Source organism: Pempheris klunzingeri, chromosome 9 (assembly GCF_042242105.1).
Source record: "Pempheris klunzingeri isolate RE-2024b chromosome 9, fPemKlu1.hap1, whole genome shotgun sequence".
NCBI lineage: Eukaryota > Metazoa > Chordata > Actinopteri > Acropomatiformes > Pempheridae > Pempheris > Pempheris klunzingeri.
In genome coordinates this window covers 14,439,063-14,452,277 of record NC_092020.1, presented here as the reverse complement: position 1 = coordinate 14,452,277, position 13,215 = coordinate 14,439,063, and the positions used below count along the sequence as shown (strand labels likewise).

General features: G+C 42.5%; 1 protein-coding gene across 2 annotated transcripts; it reads right to left on the bottom strand.

Moving 5' to 3' along the window:
* Positions 1 to 952: 952 nt before the first annotated feature.
* LOC139207453 (E3 ubiquitin-protein ligase RNF38-like) lies at positions 953 to 13,186 on the bottom strand. Of its 2 annotated transcripts, XM_070837178.1 has the most exons (13): positions 11,961 to 13,186; positions 11,804 to 11,870; positions 7,801 to 7,853; positions 7,444 to 7,625; positions 5,614 to 6,040; positions 4,973 to 5,113; positions 4,620 to 4,808; positions 4,184 to 4,345; positions 3,950 to 4,053; positions 3,424 to 3,505; positions 3,204 to 3,325; positions 2,692 to 2,791; positions 953 to 2,010 (listed from the first exon to the last, which is right to left on the bottom strand). In XM_070837178.1, the coding sequence occupies exons 1-13, from the start codon at positions 12,090 to 12,092 to the stop codon at positions 1,948 to 1,950; spliced, it is 1,824 nt and encodes a 607-aa protein (XP_070693279.1). In that variant the 5' UTR covers positions 12,093 to 13,186; the 3' UTR covers positions 953 to 1,947. The 2 variants fall into 2 exon arrangements, with proteins under 2 accessions (XP_070693279.1, XP_070693278.1); XM_070837177.1 differs by having other exon boundaries at positions 11,804 to 13,186.
* Between the last annotated feature and the right edge of the window lie 29 nt (positions 13,187 to 13,215).

Below are 13,215 nucleotides of genomic sequence, written 5' to 3'. Positions count from 1 at the left end.
AGCCTCGAGGTGACATCTGCCTTTTCAATTTAACTGTAGATACTGTAAAAGCATGTACAGTAACGCAGTTTCAGTTCTGTTAAATCAACAGACGGCACAGACAACAGGCGCGAGCTGCTGGGGAAACAGCTGTGTGCAGTCAGGGAAACAGACGTGCGCTACAAGGGGAGGTGGACGGCCTGGCTGCCTATCTGTGAACCAACTGTGTGTACACATTTATTTAAACTGGACAGTAGGTTTTAAAGTTAAGGGGCATTTCACTGATAACAGATTCTCAGTTCATTAACTTGTCCACTGTGGTGTTTATTTAATCAGATGCATGGTTTTAATACCTTGTATGAATTTGTTCTCTCACTTTCAGACTCAATTTTATCCTTAGTGACTGCACTCATTAGGTCTTGGTTTAGCTTAATCTACTTACTCATTTATGTTGTATTTCTAGTTGGAATTGTTAGATTATTATCATATTATGACTGCAGTAATTATTATTTGTAAAGAGGACTATTAATGTAATGAGTCAAGCCTCTGATAGGAAGCCAAAGAGAGTGATATTAGGTGTGTTGCCTTGATGTCCATTTTGTTTAACAAACATGACAATCTGCAGTGAAATAGTACTCCTTATCTACAGTTTACCATGAAACCAACCTGTTTGTGTTAGGGGAAGCAAAACACAAGGACCACAGATTTGAAATGATGGTATTTTAGAAGAGCAGTAACACCTCCTAGTGGCATATTGAAGTCTCTGCAGCTCCAGGTCAAAATCTGAAAAGACAGGCCCACCTGGACGTGGGCTTGTTCAGCAAATGACACTGAGCACTACTTCAAAACTAGCACAGAGAAACTTAGCACAATCAAACCTGATTTATTTCAGGTCATAATTTGCTGCATGGGATAAAAACCCAAAAGATAAATACAAAATGCTAAGTTTAAAAAGTTCATATCAAGCCTTTTATTTGGTATACAGATATTCATAGATTTATACAGTATATATAGATATATGTATATATGTAACACATGTGCCACTGCAAAGTCACAGACAAACTAATTTTTACTAAGAAAAAAGGAAAAGAAAAATATATAATGTGCTTAATTTCAAAGTAGTGCCGTGAAGCGCTTGTAATGAACAATGACCAAAACCGGAATGATGAGGTAACTGCCAGGCAGGAAAACAATCACTTATAATGGTTGAGTAATAACATCAACAATAATAATAATAATAATAATAATAATAATAATCTACTGAAATAAATGGATCAAATAGGCAACCAAGAAGTATAGTGGCAACATGGACCCTTAGTGTCAAACTAGAGAAAAGGATTTAAGTCTATAACATACATACACACATAGTATGCATACAGACAGACAGTGCATAAACGTATAAACTGGAAGTAAAGTCAGTCACTCATGAGAGCAAAAACTCTCCAATGTCGTTACTCATGTCCGATACACAACAGAAAATCAGGCATGCGCCAGGACATCTAAAAATGTCTCTCTCACACACACACACGCACAGTCTTGTACCACAGCCCGGCATTAGAGGGCTGACCAAACAACACATGCACATGTACATGTACATGTACATGTACACACACACACACACACACACACACAGACAGACGTACACACGCACACACAGCAGGATAGTGGTCAGGTAGGGTTAAGATGTGAAGGCCTGCTTTCGTGTAGAGAAGAAAGACTGATAGATGGGTAATCTGGTGGAAATCAGATGAAATGCAAGATAGAAGGAATAAAGACTGAAAGAATAACAAGCAGGAATTTCTGCACAAAAAGACAAGGGAGTGGTGTGTGTGTGTGTGTGTGTGTGTGTGTGTGTGTGTCTGTGTGTCTGTGCGTGTGTAAGCATGTGCATGTGTATCATTATATCAGGAGCAGGTAGTGCTGAAGGTGTTTGACAGACAATTCAGAGTGTCTGGCTCCCTCATGTGGTCACTCTGAGTCCCTCTGGACCTCTGAGGCGTCGGCCCGACAAATGGGACACGTCCTGTTGGCCTGAGGACGGAGAGGGGAAAGGAAAATGATCCAGTTTTTAGAGGCAGTTCATATTTTTAGTCAGTCCTAAAACTGTACATTTGGACAGTAACTGAACGCACCACTACCCCTCCCCCCATAAAAGATTTTTGCTATGGATTTCATATTATGGTGTTTTCTTTATTTGTTTTGTATTGATTTGTAATTCCCGTAGCACCCAATTCACACTGGGGCTTTGAGCAATGCCTTATGCGTCTAAATCATAAGACTGTGTTATGCTTAAACACAAACGAGGTGCTCAAGTGCTGAACTTCAGTGGGAAAATCATGCGTTGAGGTTTGTGTACAAAATGTTCCTGTCCTGGCGTTTAGTGTGGTTTACAGATTTTACTGACTCTTCTTTGCTGAATTTAGGAACATTGAGAAATAAGATGCTTGTTTCTGTTACCCCACAGATTTCTCAAAAAGCGAGATTCTCACCACACCTCTATTATTAAAAGGTGCCTGAGTCACTTAATTGAACATGTACCTGGACCGAGACTGTATTTGTGTCATTAAACAAAACACAAGGTTTTCTCTTAAGTCTCTAAACGCAGCATTGCCAGGTCAGTGATTAGTGATCAGACCATCACACTTTTCTGTAAAGACTTTGATGAACTTAAAGGCTGTGTGTGTGTGTATTATCCATGTGGTGGGTACGTACCCTCAGCCACTTGTCGACACACTTCCCGTGGAACTCGTGGCTACAGGGCAGGACTCGCAGCAGTTGGCGGGACTCAAAATCACTCATACACACCACACACCTGCAACAGATACTACCTTGTAAAAGTACGGCAACACAAGAAACCTGCTGTTTAACACATATTTTACATGAAACACTGGGCATCCAAGCAGGTTCAGGGTCTCAATTGGGTTACAGCATTTGGGAAAAGTATGGCAAAGGTAAGAACTCAGGTTGCTTTTGGATGTACACTAATAGAAATATGTCCATGAGGAGTTAGAACATTATTCTCTCAATGCCCAAACATAGACAGGGATGATATTTGTTTTTTCACCAGTATGCTAATAAACATTAATGTTGTAAATCTACAAAAATCCATAGTTTTAGTGATCCTGAAGAGCTATTAGAAAAAAAAAAAAAAAAAAAAAAAACACAAGATGAATTCACCCATTCAACAAGTGATGACCTGGTCATTGTAAAAGGGCAGCACTCACAGTGTTTGTTCAGACTGATGGTTATTTGGATTGAACCGATAGGAAGGAAGTTGTTCAATATCTCCCTTGGTCAGTCCTCGGAGTTTGGCCTCTCCCAGACGCTCAGCGAGGTTCAAGAGGGCCTGTGGAGGAAAAAAAACAAATCAGCAACAAACATAATGATCAGAATTTGCATCCAGCAAACTAACAGACCAAAAGGAGAAAGCAGATTAAGACGAACCTCATAATTCTCCACTTCTCCGTCGTCTACATCCAGCTCTAGACTGATCGCAGGCCCTGTGGGCTGGACTGGCAGCATTGAACTACAGAGGGAGAAATTTAACAGAGAAATTTATCAAGCAACTCAGCAACTAGGAAATAAAAGCAACTAAGCTTTGTAGAAGATAGTTAACTTTCACTCAACAATTTACAAAAACAAGCTCAGACAGCATGCATATTCAAGTTAATTAGTAGTGTAATCCTTTGTTGAATAACTTATTTATCTTTCTTTTCCAGATTTAACTAAGATCTAAATTATTAAAGATCTTTAAAAAATTCTATGTCTTGGAGAAAACTTTAATTACCCGTGTCCATGTAAAGTTTTCAATACTGAAAGTTTCAACAAAATAAAGTTATTTAACTCTACTGATATTAATTCTTAAAAATAAATATATACTTGGCAAATACAAATTAAGAAGAAAGAAAAAAATACAACCTTTTCTTCTTAACTGTCTTATCTTAGTAAGTTGACATACTGATCTACTTACAGGAAGTAAGGCAGGAGGCTGGGGTGGTAAGGCGAAGGTGGCAGTGGCTGTTGCGAGCGGTACCGTCGCCCCGGGAGACGTCGAGGAATAAAGTTTGGATAGGACTAGAATGGCGATTGACACATACATGACAAATCATTTGCTTGGATTTTTATTTTTCCTAGCTCTGAAAAGGTGAAATAAAACACTTCTTCAGGGAAATAAAATGTTTACTGAATTATTCTTATTGCTCACCACTCCGAAGAACTCCTGTGGCAGAGGATCATGGGAGAGGAAGTGAAGCTGTGTGGAGTGTGGTGTGAGGGCAGGGTGGGTGGCGGGAGGATAGTGTAGCCCAGCACCCAAAGACAGATGCTCTCCAAGCAGCTCTACGTCGTTCTCTATCCTCTGTAACGGCTGGGAAGGTGGGAAAGAAATATGTGGAAAATCTAAGTATATAGAAAAACTTTAGCACACAAATTATTTTAACATTAGAGATGCACAATATTGACATTTTTGCACATAACCAATATTTTCTATTGTCACTTTAACCAACTGCAATACCAACAGTGACCTCATTATCATTACTGCTGCTTTGATTAAGCAAAAAATCTTTGACTTTAACTTAAATGCCATATTTCATAATATTCACAAAAGCTTCAAAAAGCATGGCATATGAATTCCTACTCACTGATCGTGCTTGCTGGGTTGGATATGGTCCAAACTGTCCAGGCTGAGGCAGGTGGGGTGGGTGGTGGGAGAGGTGTGTTGGGGGATGAGGGAGGTGAGGAGGGGGAAGCAGGAAGGCCGGGTCACTGGACAGCAGGGATGGGAACGGGTAAGGCATGGGTAAGTGTTGCACAGAACAAGTCTGAAGGACCTAGAGAGAAAAAAGGAAAACAACAAGATTTCATTTAGTAATGGGTGTTGCAAACATTACTGTGAAAACATCCAATAATGAAAATTCATCAGTAACAGACGATGTGCAACTCGACTATGTGAACAGCTGGAATTAATCGCTTGCAGAAACAAAGACACACTCACAGGAGGAGGGACACTGCAGACAGGATAGTGCTGTCCACTGAAGACTACTGAGCATGCTGGGATCTGCTGAGGGGCAGAGCGGGGCTGCAGGCCCGGTGGCGCTCCCGGAGGAGACACAGGATACGATACTGGAGCTGAACCCTAGATATGGAGATCAACGGGGTAAGGTTCTCAATTTTACATACGCAGGCCATGATTTAAAGCTGAGCAACTGGAGTTACAAGCTTTAGTCCACATTATATTACATTACATATATTACATTATCTGCTATATTTTACGGAATCATCCACCTCTGGAAAAATGTCATACAAGCCAGACAGGTTAATAGGCAGGGCCACATTAACCAACCGAATCATTCACCTACATGGTGACAACAGATGGTGTGACAGTCACACCCTCTGTAGTTAACATCTTCTACTGCAAATAAGTTAACATACGCCCTGCTGATTGCATTGTTTTCAGAAGAAGTGTCCAAAAAATATTTTTCTGTGTCTCATTTTTGTGCAGCATGAGAAGGAGACAAGAACAAGACTTCCTTTGAGAATCAGTCATAAACATTTCAGAGGTCTACTGAAACTGTGTGTATGGTTTTTCTTTGCAATACATCCCACCAACAAGGCCACATCATCTTATAAAGTCACCTGCTCATGAAGGTCGAGCACCACACTGCTCTGTTGCTGGGATGGGTGGGCGTGTGGGTGCGGGTGCTGCGGATGAGCCGCAGGGTGCAGCAGCCTGGGAGACAGGTTCGGTGACTGGTGGAGGGGCCTTGGGGAGGGGTTTGGGGGATGGTGACCTGGGCGCTCTTCAGGCCCCGGCCCTCGGGGCGGCTGCTGGCTGTAGGGTGGGTAGCCCTGAGGGGGGGCCGGGTGACGGTAGTTCTCGTCTTGGTGGCCTGGCGACGGGCCATGATGGGAGTGTAGGTGGTGGTGATGATGGTGAGTGTTGGGATGGTGATGGTGGTGGTGATGGTTGTTGTTGCTGTTATAGTGGTGGTGGTTGTTGTGGGCGTGGTGGTGGTGGCGGGTGAGACGGTCTCTCCGGCCACGCTGGCGTCTCATTGGAGGGCTTAGGTGGAAGAAAGAAGAGAAAATTAAAGCAGAGGCAAAAGGTTGTCATTTGTATCACCAACAGCAAAGTATTCAGCCAGTTTAGCACTGGACTCCTGTAACCCTGTCTGACTCAAGAATGAACAAATATGATCATGATTGATGGAACAGAAACAACAGTCCAACTATTATTCCGCACATTCTTCTTCTGTGTCAAAACCTAGAGCCTACATTACCCACAGTGCAACTTGACTGCCAACAATTGGAGGTGTGTTTATGCTGGTAGCGGATAATCTCAAACTTCAAGCAGAGATGAGAAGTGGGCAACAAATGTCTGGTGTGGTAGCTCACTTCTTTCTAACTCCACAACCCCAGATTATCATTTTATTATCAAATCTATAGTCTTCAGCGCCAAAGGACAGCAACTCGAGTGACATCACTTGAGGCAATTTATTAGATTTCACACAGCTCCCTCTGGAGCCAAAAAAAGACTTCATATAATTTTCTTTGCATATGCAGTGATACTCCCCAAAACAGGTAAACAAACTTTGACGTGTTAAATCAGTAGCGTTCCCCTTTAAGTTTAAAAACCCGACCTGTCAAATACACTGTGTGTGTGCTGAGAAAAAACAGCAGGCTAGAAAGAGACCGAGATAATCAGTCTCTGGAGTCAAAGCCGTGGATGCGTTCGCCGCAAACAGGTGTATCGATATTGCTTGACAGGCAGGCTAAGACTGGAGTTATTGGGATTTTTGACAGTTAACTTACATTCAAGCATTAAAATCCTTCCACAGCCTTAATAAAATAAACCTTAACAGGCAGTAGCAGACTCAATCATGCATCACCAAATATTACTACACTTTTTGAATCATTTTTTATTGATACACTGATATAGTCGTGCCTTTTATTTTTGCGTTAGCTCATCTGGTTGAAGACTGAATCACAGCATACATTCAATGTATGACTGTAACTCACGATTATTTTAAATCTCAATTAATTTTATGATATTAATATTATATATTTATAATATTGAAAATACCTGTCATAATTCTCTAAATCCCAAGCTGATGTCTTTTGTCAGACCAATAGCTCAAAACCCAAAGATATTCATTTTATAATGATATAAAACATGAGAAAAATCAGCGAATCCTCAAATTTGAGGATCTAGATCTAGACCGTGTTTAGCATTTTAGCATGAATGACTTAAAAGCAGTAAAAGTTTCTCAAATACTTTGAGAAGTAATTTTTAACTGAACACATGACTGTTGATCAGACAGAATAAATAAGATATATACTTGGGGATCTTATAGCTTGCGATGATATTTGTTATTCTTATTGACACGTTATAGGCTGACCAATTACCAAATCAATAATAAAGATTATGGTTATATGTATTTGTGTCACACACCTACACATACTTACCTGCGTCGGTTGCGAAGAGGCGTGTGGCATCTCTCTGGCATGTAGTGGGGGTGTGGTCTGCGACTGGGAGGCAGCTCCCAGGGGCGAATGGGAGAGGAGGGGGTAGAGGGAGGGGCGGAGTTTAGATCCAACATGGACTGCTGGGAAAGACGCTGCCTTTTCGGGCTCGGGCTGTCTTCCATCTGCACACAGAGGTAAAGGAGGAGGAGGAACCAGGCGCATGGTTGGTCGGGAAAAAACAAAAACACGGCACACAAAAGGGGAGAATGAATAAGAAAGCAAAACAATGACATACAAATCCTATTCAAATGAGGAGCAAAGCAGAGGCAACAGGCAGTGGTCATGTTTCATACTTACTTTGTCTCGATCCTCGCTGCACACATTATCTGGATGAAAATGTAGCACTCCTCCTGCAGGCCACAGAGGGGGAAAAAAGCATAATCAGATAAGATAGAGCTGAGAAAAACATCGACATCACAAGACACATGGACATAAACTTGCAATGCCAACAGAAATACAACACCACCAACAACACACAGGCAGCTGGTTGCCTTTGATTTTCTTTTCCATTTTAAGACCCAACTGGATGCCAAAAAAGTCGTTATCTTGATGAGGCCTGGCTGATTTGCTTGAACAGACTTAAAACTACAATCTCCAACTGTGCATCCCACATCTTGTTTCAGAAACAGAGTTACTGTCCTCAGCGAGGGTCCGTCCTCCAAACAGGCTTTTGAATTCCCTGCTTTAAGCTAGCAGACATGAGAGGAAGCCATCTCTGGAAGATGTCACACAGGACTCATCCTCTTTGGCTCTCTCAGACAAATCACTCCCTCTGATCTACCATGAAAAGACGGCGCACACTCACAAAAACACAGACACACAGACGTCCACTCATCAAACGTGTACAACACACTGGAGCGTCTTGTTGGCTTTGCACATGTAACACCGTTTGAGTGCTGATAATGACTTTTGTCTCCAGTCATCAGCTCACCGTCCCCGTCGCTTTTCACCAAGTTACCATATCAAATCAAATCATAGGACATCAAAAGGTGAAATGTTTCATTAATTAAGTGATGTCATGAAGTCTTTTATCAGGCAAAAATGGCAAACATTACCCGATTTTAGCTTCTCAAACGTGCTGCTGCTCTGTTTTAAATCACTGTTAATTGAATATCTCTTAATTTGAGACAGTTGACAAAGAAATGAATTTTGAGACTTCATCTTAGGTTTTACCAAATTGGAAAAGGAGTTTCTTTTACTGTTTTCTGATATTCTACAGCCATTTTTATCACTTCATTTAAAAAAATAGAAAGATTTATCAATAATGAAAATAATCATTGGTTGCAGCCCAAGTACTATGCTATAAACTGGAGAGTAGTCCCTCTAGAAAGATAACCGTTACCAGAAAGCCTGTCTTCAAGTATGTGTGAGACAAGCATCTGTTTTGCTGAAGCGTCCCTGAGCAAGCCAGTGAACCAATATTAGCTCTACAACAACAGCTAAGTACCATGTTTTCCCCCCATTTTTCTCTTATTTCCTTGTGTTGAACAAACGATAAAAATCGCTCTCAGAGTATCAATAGACCATCACAAAAAAATGAGATTAGAATGTCCAAAAAACTGAAATATAAAAAAAAAAAAGAAAAATCACATGAATAAAGCGATAATACCATAAACATAATCTCAGAAGAACACAATGCTCTCCCAGCTGTTTATCTGGCAGTCCACATGTGCAATCTGGATGCAGCATGTGCACAGACATTTCAGCAGCTTAAGAAGGATGTCCTTGAACTCAGCAGACAAGAGTTTCCTCTGAGCAGCCCCCCAAAAACCTTTAATCACCAAAGAGAGGGGGAGAAAAAGTCTCCTTCCCTCATCTTTCCATTTCTCCCTTTATGCCTCCGTCATCCAAACAGCCCCTTCCGTCTCCTCAGAAACAACAGATCTGAAAGCAACCAACTCCCCCCTTCCTCCACCCCCTTTTCTTGTCTTTGCGACGCCAATCCAGAGCCATGTGAAGTCTGCCAATAGTGACAGCTCAAAGACGCCCTGCTAGTGGCTGCGGAGAACAGAGGGATGGTCGGTTGACTGACTAACCAACAGTAGGGCCAACACACTGGCTTACATCTTTCTTCATCTATCATCGCTTTTTCTTCAGACCGCATAGGGTCCTGGGCCTCGGCCACCCTTGTGTCTTGAGAAGAACTGGGTCTGTTAACGCTGATTCACCCCAAGGGCCATAGAAGAGTGGATGGTGAGCCAGACTGGACGGAGTCTTTAGGCGAGCAGACACGACCTTGTTTCCTCAGAGCGTGGCTTCTGGGGAAGACTGACACCATTTCTTTCACGACAGACAATCAAGTCAGGCAGGCAGGATAATGAACTTAAGAGTATCAGCTGTCATCAAGTAGCAATTTGCTCCTGTTCTCTAGCTGAGATTACAAAGTCTTGAACCACTACTTAAAAGAGTCCAGCCAAAAATAGAGAAACAATCTATTTTATCATCCTAACCTGTAGAGATCTCAGGTGATAACGGTATTAATAAAGATCTGTAAAAAGCGGCTGCTATTAAGTAGAAATGTTGTCAGGCAGTGAGATGCAACACTAACTATTAAAGCTACAATGGTGCTAACATGCTTGACACTGAAGGAGTGAAAGGAGAGGAGAAAGAGACAGAAAAAAAAAGAGGTAAGACAGAGGGACACATTTTTCAACACCCCAAATCCAACCCTAACACATTCTGCATAAAATGATGCCAAGAGGTGTTACACAATGACATGTGTAAAAACAAACAAGCACAGACAAACAGGAAATCTGTAATGCACTTAAAACACACACACCCTTGTTTCTCTAACACATTATACACACACACGCGAATGCACACAGTCTTCAGCCATCTAAGAGGAGCCATGTGCAGCTTTTAAGAAGGAGGCAGATCCCACAGCTGGGAGATACACTGCTTAAGTCATTCACATAAGACCCTCTGTAGTCATTCCATTTGAGAAGCATGTGTTTTTGTGTGCGTCCCCTCTGTGTGGGTTATTTTGGGTGTTTGGCAACAGTTTGCTAATACTACAGAGGCCCATTAAAAGCCCGCTTTCATTCATTCACTGCACTTTTTTTTGCCTCTGAGGGAATCCAATCTGGTATTACAGAAGGTTTCTCCAGTCACTTTCCAATGGTCAGCAATAGAAACCTGCTAAAGACTGAACGGACACTGTGTCAACGTGAGAAAGGGGGCTGAGGTGTAGTCTCACCTAGAATTTCCTCTCTGGCAGCTTCATTTGTTTCTTCTCCTTTTTCCTTAAAGGTTTTGGGGAGTTTTTTTTATTGTTTTCTTAATGAGTTTGGGTTGGGTTAGGAACCATTGCTGTTATGAAAAGCTTATTTCATAACTGTGTGACCAATACTGGACGACGCCACTGCTTTGAAACCACAACACCTTAACAATCTCTACCCTGAACCCACTAAATGAAATGTTTGACTGTTTTAGGACAATATAGAGCTTTGAAGATACCAAGATCTGAGTTGAAATGCATTAAGCTTTATGATGAAAGTGCTGGCAGTGAATTACAAGGAATACTGTACAATGCCAGCCTGTATCACAGCAGTGAGTAATCTGAAACAAAACGATAAAATCACTATCAATAAAGGGATTTCATTTCAAACAATTTCAAGGCTTGTTTCACGGCTCTTTTAATCAGACTCCTCTCATACATAGGTATAAAAAAAGGCCGAAGAAGCCATTAGACAAACACATCTGTGTCTGATCTGATGATAAATGAACACACACTGCTTTCTAATCATTAATATTACTGTTTGAATCCACGGAATTTCCACTAACATACCAGCACATAGATCTGTTTTATTCAGTGTCCACACTGTCATGAATGTATGTACATGTAATGTACATATAACTGTAATTCTTAGTAGTTAATTAATTACTATATTTCCTACCAAGAGGAGTAACATAATACATCTTGCAGGTCCTCAGCACCACCATGCCTGGACAATCAATCAGGTAAATCCTGCAGTGCATAAATACCCACTGAGTATAGAGCCAGGCAAAGACATAAAGGCAAAGTTCAGGAACCTGGTTTGCCCCATTTACCTGAGTAAATGCTATTCCAACCCCCATTGCAGAGCCTCCACTAACACACCTGACATGACATATAACTGGCCTTTCAAGCAACAGCTAGCACTGAAGGCACCAAGCCTTTTAGTTAAATGTCTCAAAGCGTGTTTAGCTGCTAGTGGTCTGCCTGCATCCCTCAGGGGGTGTATCCTGTTTGAGTGTGACTGTGTGTGTGTAATGATGCATCTAGCCGGGCTGCAGGCCCTGTTTACTGAAGACTGCTTACCGGCCCCGGGGTGTCTGTGAGCTCCGTGTGAAGAGTGGCGCTGCGCCCCTGCGGACAGGTAGCTCCCCTGGGTGTGCTGCTGCTGCTGGCTCTCCGGGTAGCTACGACCACCGTGGTGCGGAGCCCAGCCGGGGTTGCTCTGCTGCGGGTAGCTCACCCCTCCTCCGCTGGCGTTCATCATGCTCCCGTTACCCACCGCGGTGCCACTGCCATTGCTCCCAATGTTGCCGTTCATGCCGAAATGATAGAAGCCAGACCGAGACCGTGAACGCGTCCTCGGGGGGTCCATTGCCGGGGATGAGGAGGGCGGTGGTGGATGGACGTGATGAAGGTAAGCTGGAGAGATGGACGTCCAGAAACGGGCAGGAGCCTCCCTCTTCACACCGCGTCTCTCTATCCACCTAGTTACCTCTGATGACGACCGGCTACCGCGAGTGTTTTCTGAGGCATTTAAAGCTGCTGTTTGAATGTAATGAGATGAGACACCTGCGAGCAGCGGGTTCAGGGAAGCACAGCCCTCATATGTCGCACAAGCACCATCTGCATCGACCCCGTCCACTCCGACGGAACCCGCCTATTTATTTTACCACTTCTGAACGTACACAAGTATGCAAAAATATTGTAGATATATCAGCATGCGGTATGACAAAACAATAATCAAAATACTATTTCCTCTGAGTTAGTTATCAGTGGTTTTCGTCGTTAACGTCATCAGAACAACAGCTGAGCAAGTCTCAGGTTCTCTATTGTCTCTTCACAGTGGAGCAGTCAGGCTCTCCCACAGTAAAATAAAGTATTTTTAAAGGTCTTAATCCTACCTAATTGGGTCCTATAAGAGTGACCCCATTGCCGGCGCATATGTTAACAACAAACTGCAACTGAAGTTAATATCGCTCGCTCTCTGCCACCAAAAGCTTGTCAAGTTAAATACTTAAACCCCTCAACACAAGCAAGATGGCTAGCTGTCGAGCATTAGCAAACTGAAGGAAACCCGCTGCCCTGATAGCTGGTTGTGAAACAAAGTTATTAGCATAAGTTCGTAGATAAATTACAACTAAATCGCCTAATGTAAGAAGTAAAGTTACACCTCTTTGCGTTGGCTAACTATACCCGCTCGATCATTAGCATAATCTCGATTTTCCAGCTAGCCCAAGGCTAACAGGAAGCGGAGTCTACAGGGGAAAACAAGTCCAACAGTGCCGACATTACAAGCTAGCTAACGTCGCACTGTGTCGAGGTTAGGCTAGTCCTTAAACAGTGCTAATACCGGATTACCTCAGACCGCATGCGAAAACAGATAGCTACCTTATCCCTCAAGTGAGGTGGACAATATTTGTCCAATTTAAATCCCCTCTCGCATTCGCTATCGAGTGTTTTCTCTGGTCAGCGGGGAGTGTAGTGAAGATCAATCA

Excerpts from the sequence above, each read along its gene's own strand:
- LOC139207453 (XM_070837177.1), bottom strand. The coding sequence starts at position 12,092 with ATGGACCCCCCGAGGACGCGTTCACGGTCTCGGTCTGGCTTCTATCAT. Across the intron at positions 7,626-7,800 it reads GCAGCGAGGATCGAGACAAA|ATGGAAGACAGCCCGAGCCC; the intron begins GTAAGTATGAAA and ends CTCTGTGTGCAG. Across the intron at positions 2,792-3,203 it reads CATCAGTCTGAACAAACACT|GTGTGTGGTGTGTATGAGTG; the intron begins GTGAGTGCTGCC and ends TATCTGTTGCAG.